Source organism: Micromys minutus (assembly GCF_963924665.1).
Source record: "Micromys minutus genome assembly, chromosome: 16".
NCBI lineage: Eukaryota > Metazoa > Chordata > Mammalia > Rodentia > Muridae > Micromys > Micromys minutus.
The window spans coordinates 52,991,644-53,004,161 of record NC_137985.1 but is presented as its reverse complement, the minus strand read 5'-3'; the positions used below and the strand labels follow the sequence as shown (position 1 = coordinate 53,004,161).

The 12,518-nt window shown below is 51.8% G+C and overlaps 1 protein-coding gene across 1 annotated transcript in view; it reads right to left on the bottom strand.

Annotated features, from left to right (window-relative positions):
• Nucleotides 1-10,517, bottom strand: part of ITGA11 (integrin subunit alpha 11) — a 97,953-nt gene extending 87,436 nt beyond the window's left edge. Inside the window, exon 1 of the mRNA XM_080930283.1 lies at nucleotides 10,389-10,517. Within this exon, the coding sequence (XP_080786409.1) occupies nucleotides 10,389-10,440 (52 nt within the window). The 5' untranslated portion in view covers nucleotides 10,441-10,517. The remainder of the gene's footprint in view (nucleotides 1-10,388) is intronic.
• Nucleotides 10,518-12,518: the final 2,001 nt, after the last annotated feature.

Here is a 12,518-nt window from a genome sequence, read left to right as displayed (position 1 = left end):
GCAAACCCATCTCTATTTCCCACTGTACTTTCTCACGAGCCATCTGTTGTCATGGAAACAGAGGACTGCCCGGTGAAGGGTGAGCATCTTGACCCTGGAACAGTGCCTGCCTGTCAAGGGTGGGCCCCATGTCTGGGATGATCAGACTCTGTGAAGGTCTTGTGGTTGGGCGTCCAGGGGGCAAGGGATGGTCTTGGGACCCAGGATTCCTCACGAAGTTGAGGAAGATCAGGTCTAGCCTGTTTCCTGGTGCTAGAAGACGCTGACTTGAAATAAAATCCTTGGTAAAGCATCTGTTGCACAAGTGTGAAGACTTGAGTTTGGTCCCTGAGAACACAGTTTAAAGGCAGTGTGCACTTGTAATCCTGGTGCTGGGTGTGTGGAGTCAGGTGGAGACAGGACTCTCTGGACAAGCGGCCTAAGCTACCAGCAAGCTGTACACCAATGAAAGACTGTCTCAACAAACAAGGCGGATTAACACCTGAAGCTGTCCCCTGGCCTCTGTGTGTACCCTCACACGTACCCGAACACACACTGCACCCAAGGAAAGTGAGAGAAAATGACTATCCTGACAACTGGGCACCTGCTAGCCTCTCCACACCCCGTGACTCCCTATCTCCGCAGAGAAGACTTTAACAAACCCACAGGGGACAGCCACAACAGCCAAGGAGTCACATTGAAGCAATGAAGAACATCTAGGTGCAGCTCATAAAAAGTTCCCCACCCAAACTGGGTACTCTATAGCTTCTTAGTTCTGTGGGGCAGAGGCTGAAGGAGATCTGTTCTTCCTGGGGACCAAGTGGCAGCACCTGGTGTACCTATGGTGTGTGGTGGATGAGTCTATGTGGAACACACATAGACAAGCCAAAACTGTGTGAATAAAAAGAGAAAGAAGATTTGGGACACGGCACAGTCTGTTGAGTGTGTGCCTAGCACTCGTGAAGCCCCGGGTTTGATTCCCAGAGCTGCATAAACCAGATGTGGTGAACACACCTGTGGACCCAGCACTTCAGAGGTAGAGGCAGGAGGATCAGAAGCTCAAGGTTATCTTTGTCTACTTAGTGAGTTCAAGGCTAGCCTGGGCTACATGAGACCCTGGAAAAGAGGAAAAGGGAAGGAGAAATAAAGAGAGGAATAAAAAAAGAAACCCAAAAACAAAAGAAAATAAAACAAAGAAGAAAGTTTCCCAAGATGGTATTGTTTGGGGTCTGTTTCATTTGATTGACAGCAGAGGTCTAGCCTTGGAAAAGCCCCTTCTAAGTCCCTTAGAATCAGTCTGTGGAGTTTCTGGATTGAACCCTAAGCTGTATTTTATCACATGAGTGATCTTGACTAAGTGACTTTATATCTACGTCAGCAAATACTGCCATGGCTACTGGGATTTGCCGAATATCCTATCATTGGTCAATATTCTGTTGGGTACTGGGCACTATTTCTGGTTTTTCACACTGGTCCTATAGGGTGGGCATTATAGTTCCCATTGTACTCCCTAAAAGGAGGACTTGTCAGGGCTGGTCTGAACCCCACATCTGAGGGCCATGCTCCTGAGAAGGGCTGGTTGGGTGCAGACTCAGACCTTCCACCTGTAGTCAGGTTTCCTATAAGCCACCAGGAATATTCAGAGCACATGACTCCCAGAGACTGAGGGCTAACCTGGGGTGCATGCTCAACCCCCCCCATCTTCTCAGGGTGCTCTCAGTCTTTTTAAGGTGGAATGTGAGGTGCTGCATTCTGAAATGTATGAATGGCAACTAAATGTGGCAAAAAGTTCATCTTTGTTGTCCTCTGTTGGGGACATGTCCACCACAGGAAAGCAAGGTCTTTTCTGTGTCCCTGATGTCCCTCAGAGAATGGTAGTGAGCAGTGTGGGCCATCCAGGCCAGCTTGCGGTATTCCTGGGCTAGCCTGTGATACACCCATTCCCTACTTTCTAAAGTCTCTCTTTCAAGAAGCTTCCACACCCTTCAACAGGCAGTCTGGAAGTTTATTTTCATTATAGACATCGGCATGGCAGTCTGGTGTCCTAGGGAAGGCGAGTTGGGGGCTAGTTATTAGTAAATGGGACTGAGAGCTGGGAAGTAATTTCACTGTCTCGTCTCTTCATTTCTTCATTTCTTTGCTTGCCTACTCTGGCCAGTGCGGAGCTGGACCTTAGGGTATCTAAGTAAATACAGTCTTGCTCTCACTGGAGTACATCGTTAGGACTTGCAGTCTACCACATGAAGAAAGGAGGCCGGCCATAATGCTAGATGCCATTCAATGCCTCATGAGGGCTAAAGTGAGAAGTGTAGGAGGATCCCTGTCTCTGTGAGAGTTCGCAGGGTGTACTAGCTGGTTTTGTGTCAACTTGACACAAGCTGTAGTTATCACAAAGAAAGGAGCCTCAGTTGAGGAAATGCCTCCATGAGATCCAGCTGTAAGGCATTTTCTCAACTAGTGATCAAGGGGGGAGGGGCCAGCCCATTGTGGGTGGTGCCATCCCTGGGCTGGTGGACCTGGGCTCTATAAGAAAGCAGGTGAGCAAGCCAGGGGAAGAAAGCCAGTAAGTAGCATCCCTCCATGGCCTCTGCATCAGCTCCTGCTTCCTGACCTGTTTGAGTTCCAGTCCTGACTTCCTCTGATGATGAACAGCAATGTGGAAGTGTAAGCTGAATAAACCCTTTCCTCGCCCACTTGATTCTTGGTCATGATGTTTGTGCAGGAATAGAGAGACCTTGACTAAGACACAGGGTAAGGTGCGATTTTAGTGACTGAAATTGGGGACCTTGGTGAGATAGGATCTGGAAAAGAAGTGAGATGGGGTCTCTGGGGGAGGGGCGCTTGAGGTGCGGTAGTTTGGACGAGTAACGTCTGCCACAGGCCATTTGAAGACTTGGTCTCCAGCTGCTGTTGCTTTGGGGAGTTAACAGTCATGGAGAGGCACAGCCTTGGAGGAAGTATGTCACTGACAGGGCCTCTCCTAAAGCCTCACCCTGCTTCCTGCTCACCCTTTCTCTCTGCTTGGGGCTTGCTGTCAAAGCGGTGTTCTCTCAGCTTCCCACGTCGGCCATTGTTGGCATTCATGCCTTGGCCCAGCCATGGTGGACTGTTAGTCCTCTGGCACATAAGCCAAAGAAAACTCTCCCTTAAGTCGTCCTTGGTCACAGAGTTTTATCATAGCACCAGGATAAGTAATACAAGGTAACTACCACCCTGGAGTCTGGGGCTGTGGCATGCTGGGATGAACTGAAGATGGGGTCAGAAAATCAGGGGTCTACTCAGCGTGAGCAGGGAAGCCCAGGAGGGTTTGCAGCATGGCCCAAGCTAACCTAGTGGTGTCCTCTTGTTTGCAGGACAGAACAGCATTCAGGACAAGGAAAAAGTCAGGGAGACCCATCAGACATCTATTACCACGAAGCCCTCCTGTGGTAGCCTCCCAGGCTCTGCCTGTCTCCTGGTCTTAGTCTCTGGACTGACTCAGACACTGAGGACTTGAAGGGAGGCTTCAGGTCCAGGTGCGGAGGTGTCGTGAGGGGCTGGGTTTAAGATGTGTGGGATTCAAGTAGGTCCCTACTGAAAGGACTAGAGAATATCCGAGTGACAATTTGGTCCTGTTTGGAATGATAGGCAGGGCCGATTTTGGGGTCTGCCAGTGCCTCTGCCCTGGCTGGCTTCACCATCAGCAGCCCAGCACATGCCATGGCTGGTGATTGGCTCGTGGTCTGGCCTGGCTCTTTGGATGGTTTCTTTTGCTCTTTAAAAACCAGAATTGGAGTTCTCTTTAAGTTTAGGGCATGAATCACTGCTTGTGGCCTGGAAGGGGTGGAGGAACATGGTCTCTGTGATGCTGGGTGCTAGAACTCACTCAGTCTGTCGGCCCCTGAGGCCATGGGATGGATCCCACTGCAAACACTGGGCCCATCTGCTTCTGAGCTTCTCAGCTGGCCTGGCCCTGAAAGCCTCTCCATCTACTTCACAAGGCCCACCAATTCCAGAGATAACTGTAATCTACATGTTATTCACGGGGTTTTATAATTTCCACCAATTACTAAGAGAGGCCGTGATTTCCAAAAAAAGAAAAATTCCAGAAGGAGGAGAGGAAATAAGATGGTTTTGTGGCTTCTTTCCTGGAAGGAAAAGTAAGAGTGAGGGTCCTAGAAGTGTGCGAGACAGAGAAGGGGTGGTGAAGATGGAGAGAGGTCTACAGAGAGCCCCAGTGACCTACAGAGAGCCCCAGTGGTCTACAGAGAGCCCCAGTGGTCTACAGAGAGCCCCAGTGGTCTACAGAGAGCCCCCACAGTCTATAGAGAATCATTAATAGTCTATAGAGAACCCCCTGTGGTCTACAGAGCCCCCAGTGGTCTACAGAGTAATCCCCAAGTGATCTACAGAGACCCCCTAGTGGTCTACAGAGACCACCCCCCAAGTCTATAGAGAATCATCAATAGTCTACCCAGAAACCCTGTGGTCTATAGAGACCCCCACAATGGCCTATGGAGAACCCTCCCCACCCCCAGCAGTCTACAGAGTTCCCTCAATGGTCTACAGAGAACCATTTGAATGGCCTAATACTATCTACCTACTGCAAATATAGAGAACCTACCAAGCATCATTCCTCGGGATGAAGTGTTAAGTTCCCCTGGTGGGTGTAGCTAATTAGGTCCTAAATCTAACCCCAGGCTGGAAGACCTGGCCCAGTCCCCATGTGATCTTGGGAAAATCATGAGAATCGCTCAACCATGCATCTGAGTTCCTCATGCATTGGAGACACATCACACCTGGAATGCTTTTTTCAGACTGTTGGGAGGGGCACTCTCTAGTCCATTTGTGGCCTTCCTGCAGAGAGCAGCTGAGCCCTGGAAACCGCTATCAGGAGGCATGGGAGTCTGCTTAGTTGGCTGATGCTGGGATGATGCTGTTATTCTGTTTGACATCTTGGAGTGCGTTGCCCTGGTGATCTACCTACCTTGCCCCATATGCCACAAAGGAAAAACAGACAACAACCAACTAAACCAAACCTCTGCCGGGTTTGACAGGGATTTTCTTCCCAATAGCATCAGGCTGTCTCTCCACCAGAGGCCTGTCAGACTAGGAGGCTGAGGGACTGGACCATGCCCACCAGGCCCCCAGCTTCACCTGAGGCTTACCACCAGCCCTTAGTTCCTTTGTCTCAAGATACCATTCAGTTAAAATGTAAATGCCTTCTGGTCCGACACATCTAATATCCTCACTCATCCATTAGCTTATTAGGCCTGAAAACTCTTAGCAGGTTTTGACTGGGGTATGGGGAGGGAGAGAGTGGGTTTCGGGACCACTTGGGCATTCAGTGTTGTGGGAATTTGGAAGCAGGCAGGTGATAGAACTCCTGGGAGAGGCCGACTCTGATAAGTCACCACCCGGGGACCGAGACTCAGTTTCCAAAGAGAACATTCTGCATGAATTAAGAGTGGAGGCTGTGGATGGGAATCCAGCTCAGCACTTGCTTAGGATGCAGGGGGTCCTGAGTTCAGTACCATCCACATACTGGAGGAACAAAAGAGCTGGGGTTCTGGGAGTCAGGGAGATCCTGGCACTGCCTTTGACTCTGCCCATGACTCTAGAACCTGGAATCAAAGCTATGACCCCATGAGAGGTGAGAAAGAGCTTCCCTGGGTGCCTGTCACAAACCAAGTGAGAAACAGTGAAGGGCTGTGGCGATGGCTCAGCAGGCAGAAGCACTTGCTGTGCTCTCAGAAGACCCGAGTTTGGCTCCCGTTGCTCAAGTCCAGGCAGCTCACAAAGCTCCCCAGTCCAAGGGGCCTGATGCTCTATTCTAGTACTTACAGGCCCCCTCCCCATGGAGTATGTGAATGCCCACCCTCACCCCACAACACATACAAAAGGAAGAGAAGAAATGATGAGAAATTAGGATGTATTCCCAGCTCCCACAGACAGAGGCTTACATGGCTGCCAAGGACCACTGAGTACAGTGAACATGGATGGGTCCCATATGAGCCACTAACCAGAGCATCAGCCTGAGAAGGGCTTAATTCTCACTTTGTAGTTCATGAGATGAGCCCCTGGGAGGGGGCGCTGCCCAGGCTCACCCACCTAGAAGGGAGCAGAATCTGGGCAGGCTGGCCCCCCAACCTGCACATGCTGGCTGCCACTGCTTCGTGAATGACAAGCAGTTGGTGTTCCAGAGAGAGTTAGAGGCAGCAGGGAGGGGCTGGGCCACACGGGCTATTCCCTCAAGGAGAGATCTCACACATTATAGCTTAGGTCTTAAGGACACCATATGAAAGCTCTCTGCAGAAGTTTAGTTTATAGATGACTTCAGTCTCATTGCTTTCTTCCTTCAACTGCTAACAAACTGCTGGGAATTAAATGGGCAGGAGAGATGTCACATTTGATGTGATGTGTGTGTGTTGTGTGTGCATGTTCTTGTGTATGGGTGCAGGCACATGGGCGTGTGCGGGTGACGAGAGGTCGAGGTCCAATGTCATTAAATCACACTTTACCTTGACTTTTCAGGCTAAGTCTGTTGAGGAACCTCTGCTTTAGCTCACCGCAGGGATGCTCTGTCTCCCCAGGGATGAGATGACAGTCATGCACTGGTGTGTCTGGCTCCTCAGACTTGCATGGTAAGCATTTTACCGACTGAGCCTCTTTCAGCCCTCAGATATGATTTTTTAATCATGACAATCCCTTCTATTTAAATTAAGCCACACTGTAATAACGAATAATCTCTCGACACTCATGGAGAGAAGGTAATACCCCAAGTTGGGCATCTTGAGAGAGAGTTCCTCTCATTCCCCAAATGAACTCCCCGTCCACACAGCAAGAGCCAAGCCAGTCTGCCCATAATTAGGTTTTAGTCCAAGCAACAGGGACAGGACACTGGGGTGGTGTGTGCCGATGGGGAAGATGGAAGTAAGCTTTCCCTACTGTTGCAGAAGGAGGAAACTTCCACTCCTGGGAGGAAGGGTGAGCTCAGAGATGCCAAGTGAGGGGGAGAGCGGAGTTAGCTCCCTGAGGGCCCACAGTCCTGTGTGGCCGGGATCCATGCGAATGGTGGGGTTTGTATCTGCTCTCTGAGGGGCGGGGCACAGGTGTGGTAGCTAGGCAGAAAGAGGGGGGACTCAGCTTTATCTCCCTGGGAGCTGAGGACACAGTTATGGTGACTAAAGGGCTTGGACAGGGGAGGCAAAGTGACCCAATGCCTCTCAGTCTCTGCCCTTCTCGAGAGCTGGAGAATGGGTGGGGGTGGTTTGAGCCTTGTCAGTCTCCAGTAGCCACAGAGCTGGTACTCCACCTGGTTTTCCTGTTGAGGGGGGACCCACACCCACAAGGACACACAGAAGTGTGCTGGTCTTTCCCTCCCTAATACCAAAGAACCCCCTGAACCAAGATCAGATAGATTTTAGGAAAAGCTCAATGATAAAATATTAAGGCCTGCCTGTCTGTCTGTCTGTCTCAGTCTGTCCTGGGACCAAGACTTAGGGCCAGGCCCTTGCTGGGGAGCAGGAGAGCCTTGGTTTTTATGGTCCTGGCACATATGTCTTTGAGCCTCCAGTATACCTCCCTAGGCGTCTCCTGTAGAGTTGAGCCCGGGAGAAAAGTTGCTAAGCCCCTTCAGATCCTTTCTCAGTGACCTAAGAGGTGCTGGAGAGAACAGCATAGCGCCACTGGCCAGGCACCAGGAGAATTGCTGATTTGGTCTTTGCAATAACTACAAATTCTGTTACTACCCCTACCTGTAGAAGAGAAAACTGAGGTGCAGGTAGTCATTTGTCAGGGCCAATAAGGCCTGACTGCAGAATCCAGGCCAACTCCAGACAGAGAGACTCTGGGGCCTTCATTGTCTGTGTCCTCCTGGAGCCTCCCAGAGGACCCATCTGAGTCGCAGATAAGGGACCAAAATGATTTCTGCCCTAGAGCACGGGGACTGACCCACTGATCGCTCAAACCCTTCCAGTACTCGAAATCCAGATTAGTCAGGCACCTTTGTGCTTTTGAAATGAAAGGGGTGCTGTGGCATTGTGGTGTGTGTTTGTGACCCCAGTGCTGAAGAGGTGGGAACAGGATGGTCTCTCAGGCTCATTAACCAGCTCCCCGTTCCACTTGGCATGTCCCAGGTCAGTGAGGGACAGTCTCAGAAGACTGGATAGTATGGGATGGTGCCAGGAACAACACCTGAAGCCTTTCTAAGGCTTCCACACTCATCTCTACACCCTTCCCCCACACACTCCCAAACACACACACATACACATACACCCAAACACACTCCCAAACACACACACACATACACATCCACCCAAACACACTCCCAAACACACACACACATACACATCCACCCAAACACACAAACACACACATACACATCCACCCATACACACACTCAAACACACACACATACACACACACCCCATACACAAACTGTTACCCCTTTATTCTTTAGTCCTCAAACACATACACACTTGAGCACCCTTTATTCTCTAGTCTCTAGAAATATGAATGATGTCATATTATATCCCACTTTTGGGGTGGGGGGACCCAGTTGCCCTCTAGGACGCCCTCCTTGCTTGTCCACTCAACACTGAAACTCTCCTGTCTGAACACGCACAAGCCTTAGTTCCTCTGTGTCCTTCATTCCTCACACCTCTGCTTGGTTCTCTCAGTTCTTGCTCTACCCTGAGCCACAGCAAGGCCCAGGCGGCAGGGACACCCGAACCCCACCTTCTTGTAAGCAGATGCCTGTCTAGCATTGACGGATATGTTTATGAGCCCCATATTCCAAAACCCAGACTGATCAGCAATAATGCAGAAGTGGTTTTCTCCATAGAAAGGGAGCGATGAGTCACAAATCCTGTCTTGAGAGGTCCTTTAACAGTCCATCCCTCAGAGCTCCGCCCACTTCAGTTCCACCAACTTAGCAACCACTGACGGAGCCCCACTGTGTGCCAAGCCTCAACTTACACAAGGTCTGCGCAAAGTTACCTCTGAAAACTCTTGCTCTGAGCTTCGGGATGCCGGGGACACCTGTCTAAACTCACCCTGGAGTTTTTAATCTCCTTTCTGTGGATGGGTTTCTAGTGACTGCCGACAGTTCCTCCCTTAAGTGTACCTCCAGTGGGTTTCTTTCCCCGGAAGCTCTCTAAAAGCTTCTGGTCTGGCAGTAACCCTTTCCCCGCCCCTCCCCCAACCCAAACCTCACCCAGGGAAGTTTGCTTTCCAACTGTCTCTCTGGGATCAAAATGAAGCCCAGCTAGTTTTTAGAGACCTTTCATTTGCAGGCGATCCCAAAATCCCAGAAGCAGCAAAGGGCAGAAGGTTATACTTGTGCCCCCAGATGGGGACAACCGGTCACAGCTTGGAGAGAGCCACCCGACTGGATAGGGTTGAGTCTTCTCTTGTACTACTACCCCAGGGCACCTGTCCAGCTGTCACTGCCTCTGTCCCCTCCTATTGGTCTCAGCTAGAGCCAGAGCCACTCAGAGAGAGCGGCAAGGTCGGCAGTCAGTACCCAGCCAGTCTGTTCCTTGGGCTCTTTCTAGCTCAGGCTCCGGCTCTGGCTCGAGCGTTCTGCCACGCTGTGAAGGGACCAGGAAAACTTTCTCTAGCCGCGCGCAGCACAATGCCGTTGTTGGCTGAAGCTGGGCAGGGCACCGGCAGTGTGGAGGCCTGAACTGGGGTACCCCAGGCTGAGATCCCAAAGATTCGTCTCTTTCCTTCCCCTGGGTGCCGCGGTTCCCGCTGCGCCCTCACACCTGGAGCACATTAAGTAGTGGCGCTGGTTTCAGTGAGGGCGCCTTCCCCAGAATTACTGAATAATTGCATAATTCCAAGCGCAATCTGGGGACGCGGCTCTGTCCCTTCACGAGTGTTAAGTATCTTTCCCACTGGCCCTGGAGGGACTGTGCCTGCTGTCTCTGGTGGAGCTGAAGAGGGCTTACCAGCGCCTAGCAGCCAAACGGGAGGATTTGGAGTCTCTTAGGACTCCCGGGTCTCCAGGGTCACCACAACCTGGTTCTCCAGACTTCAGGATGCTCTACCTCGGGTGGCTGGGGCGGGTGGGGGTGTAGTCGGGTCACGCTCCTTTGCCTTGGTCCCTAGTCAGTGGAGGGACCTGAATGGCAAAGTGCACGCTTGGGAACTTGTCCTCAGAGCCGCATCGGGGGCATCAGAAATGCTCAGTGGTTCCTAACCCGACTCTTTCCAAAGTCCTAGAAAGAGTTTCCTAGGCACACCTCCTTTTGCTACCTTGGCGGGACTTTTTTTTTTTTTTTAACAGTGGCCCTTCCAGGCAGACCTGTGTCCCCCAGTGCTGCCAAAGGAGGCGCGTCGCATCCTTTTTCTCAACTGGTGCAAAGATCCAGAAGGACTAGGGAGGGGCTCCGGGAAGGGAAGGGGAATAGGGGGACACCTACCTGGCCAGAGGCTGAGGGTCCAGGCCACCAGGAGGCCCCTGGGCAAGTCCATGGCCCGCTGCACGGCAGCGGGTGTGGAGATGGTCGCGGAGCTGAGAGCCAGAGCGACAGCCTCCGTTCTTGCGCGGCGTCCTGAGCCAGCACTGCTTTGAGCTCCAGCTCCCTGACAGCGGCGCAGAGGAAGTGGGAGGGCTCCGGCGGCGGGGAGGGGCGCGGACACCGCGGCGGCCCTGGCTCCAGGCCAGACTCGGCCCCTCTGCCACCTGAGCCGGCAGCAGGCTGCTGCCCCATGCCCTTGCCCGTGCCGCCCTCCACAACTCCCAGCCCCATCTAACGTTAGGGTCATCATAGAGGATGGCTTCTGGGAGCCAGCCACCTGAAGGCTTGCTACCTGCCTCTCCTCCATTCCCGACCAAATCAGGGTCTGCTCAGGAAAAGCGAGTTATGGTGTCTGTTTTCTAGGGGGAAAGATCTAAGCAAATACCGAAAGTACCCATAAGTCCTGTAGGTGAACCTAAGATGACCCAGGGCCACTTAGGTCTTCTTCGGACAAGTTGGATGGTTTTCCTCTCCCTTAACAACATTCCGTCGTCTCCCCGTTTCTTGGGCTTTAAAATGTCAAGACTGCAGTGTTTCTTAGAACTCTGGAACAAATGCAGACTACCTCCAGCCTCCACCGCCGCAGCCTCCACACTGAACAGGGATGGCATCTGACGGTCCACGAAGCTTCTCTTTGGCTCCCGGGCTCTCCTCCCCAGCCATTGTGCGCGTGGACCGTTAACCTCAATGCAGTTATTTCTTGAGCTGTTCATCGGGTTTTGGGCCACAGTCTGTCGGTGTGGTGGCCTTCCCAGCAAGGGAGGAGCAGAGGAAGGCAGCAAGGTAGCCAGTGTGGGGACATGGAGAGTAGGGAGCCCACTCCCTTTTCAGGAGAACCTTTCCAAGGCAGATGTGCACACACGCGCAGGCTAGCCCCTTTCTGCTCTTGTCTTCACCGATTTACACACACACACACACACCATCCTAAACATCAATTGATGTATTTGATCTCTCTGTGTCTTCCCCCACTCCCTCAATCTCCTTGATTGGTGAGAACACTTAATTCCTTGCGTTCAGGAGCAGAAGAGGTTTCTTTTAGTGAATGCATAAATAGATGGATGAATAGAAAGGATGTGTAGGAGCCCCAGAGGGAAAGTATCAGGCAGAGATGGGAAGGGCATCAGAATAGTTGGCTTTCAGGGAGGATCCTTGAAGGATACGCTGGGTGTTGAGAAGAAGGTCTACTGTTTGCAAAGGCTGAGGAAGCTGTTTTTATCCTGGGGGACTAAAGAGAGATAAAATGAGAGGGAGGGAAGGAGGGAGGGAGGGGGAGAACTACAGCCCCAGAGAGAGAGGGAGAGACAGAGACAGAGAGCAGGTCCTGCTCTTCAGCTGGGAACACAGTAGTGCTCACCTGGTGGGCGGGCCCTGAGGGCACAAGCATGTGAGAGCTGACCCCAACACTTGTCTGCCCATGTGATGATGTGGATGAGGAAGAGAGAGAGCAGGCAGGAGAGCTGGCCCTGCCCCTCACCTGGGCAGCACAGCAGCACTGCCCTGATGGCCGGGGATGAGCGAGCCGGCCTTACCGCATGAGAGTGGGAGAACGATCCGTTCCTTACTGGCTGTAAGCACTGGATGGGCGTGGGAGGCCTGAAAGCTTCAGATACCTCTCAGGCCCAGCTCCATGGCTTTGAGTTGACCACCCCAACATCTACCCCATTAATGAGCTGCTGGAGTGTATGAAGGGTCCAGTCCTACAGATCCAAAGCTACAGGATCTCGACACAGGGCAACAGCAGAATGTGGAGTCCCATTGAGGTTCCAGTATTAATAGAGTAGCAGAAGCCAGAGGACTCATACCTGACCCACGACTCATTGTAGTGAACATTTGCAAGCAAAAAAAGAAAAAAAGAAAAAAAAGAGTTCCACCATGAGATTTGTTTTCTCTGTTGTAGGGGAGCAGAGGGCGGACGGATACCAGGGAAGATGATTGGGATGCGTGATGTGAAGTTTACAAAGAACCAATAAAAAGGTTTAAAGAATCATGGGTGTGTACGGGTGTCTCTATGTGGGTCTGTGCATGTGAGTG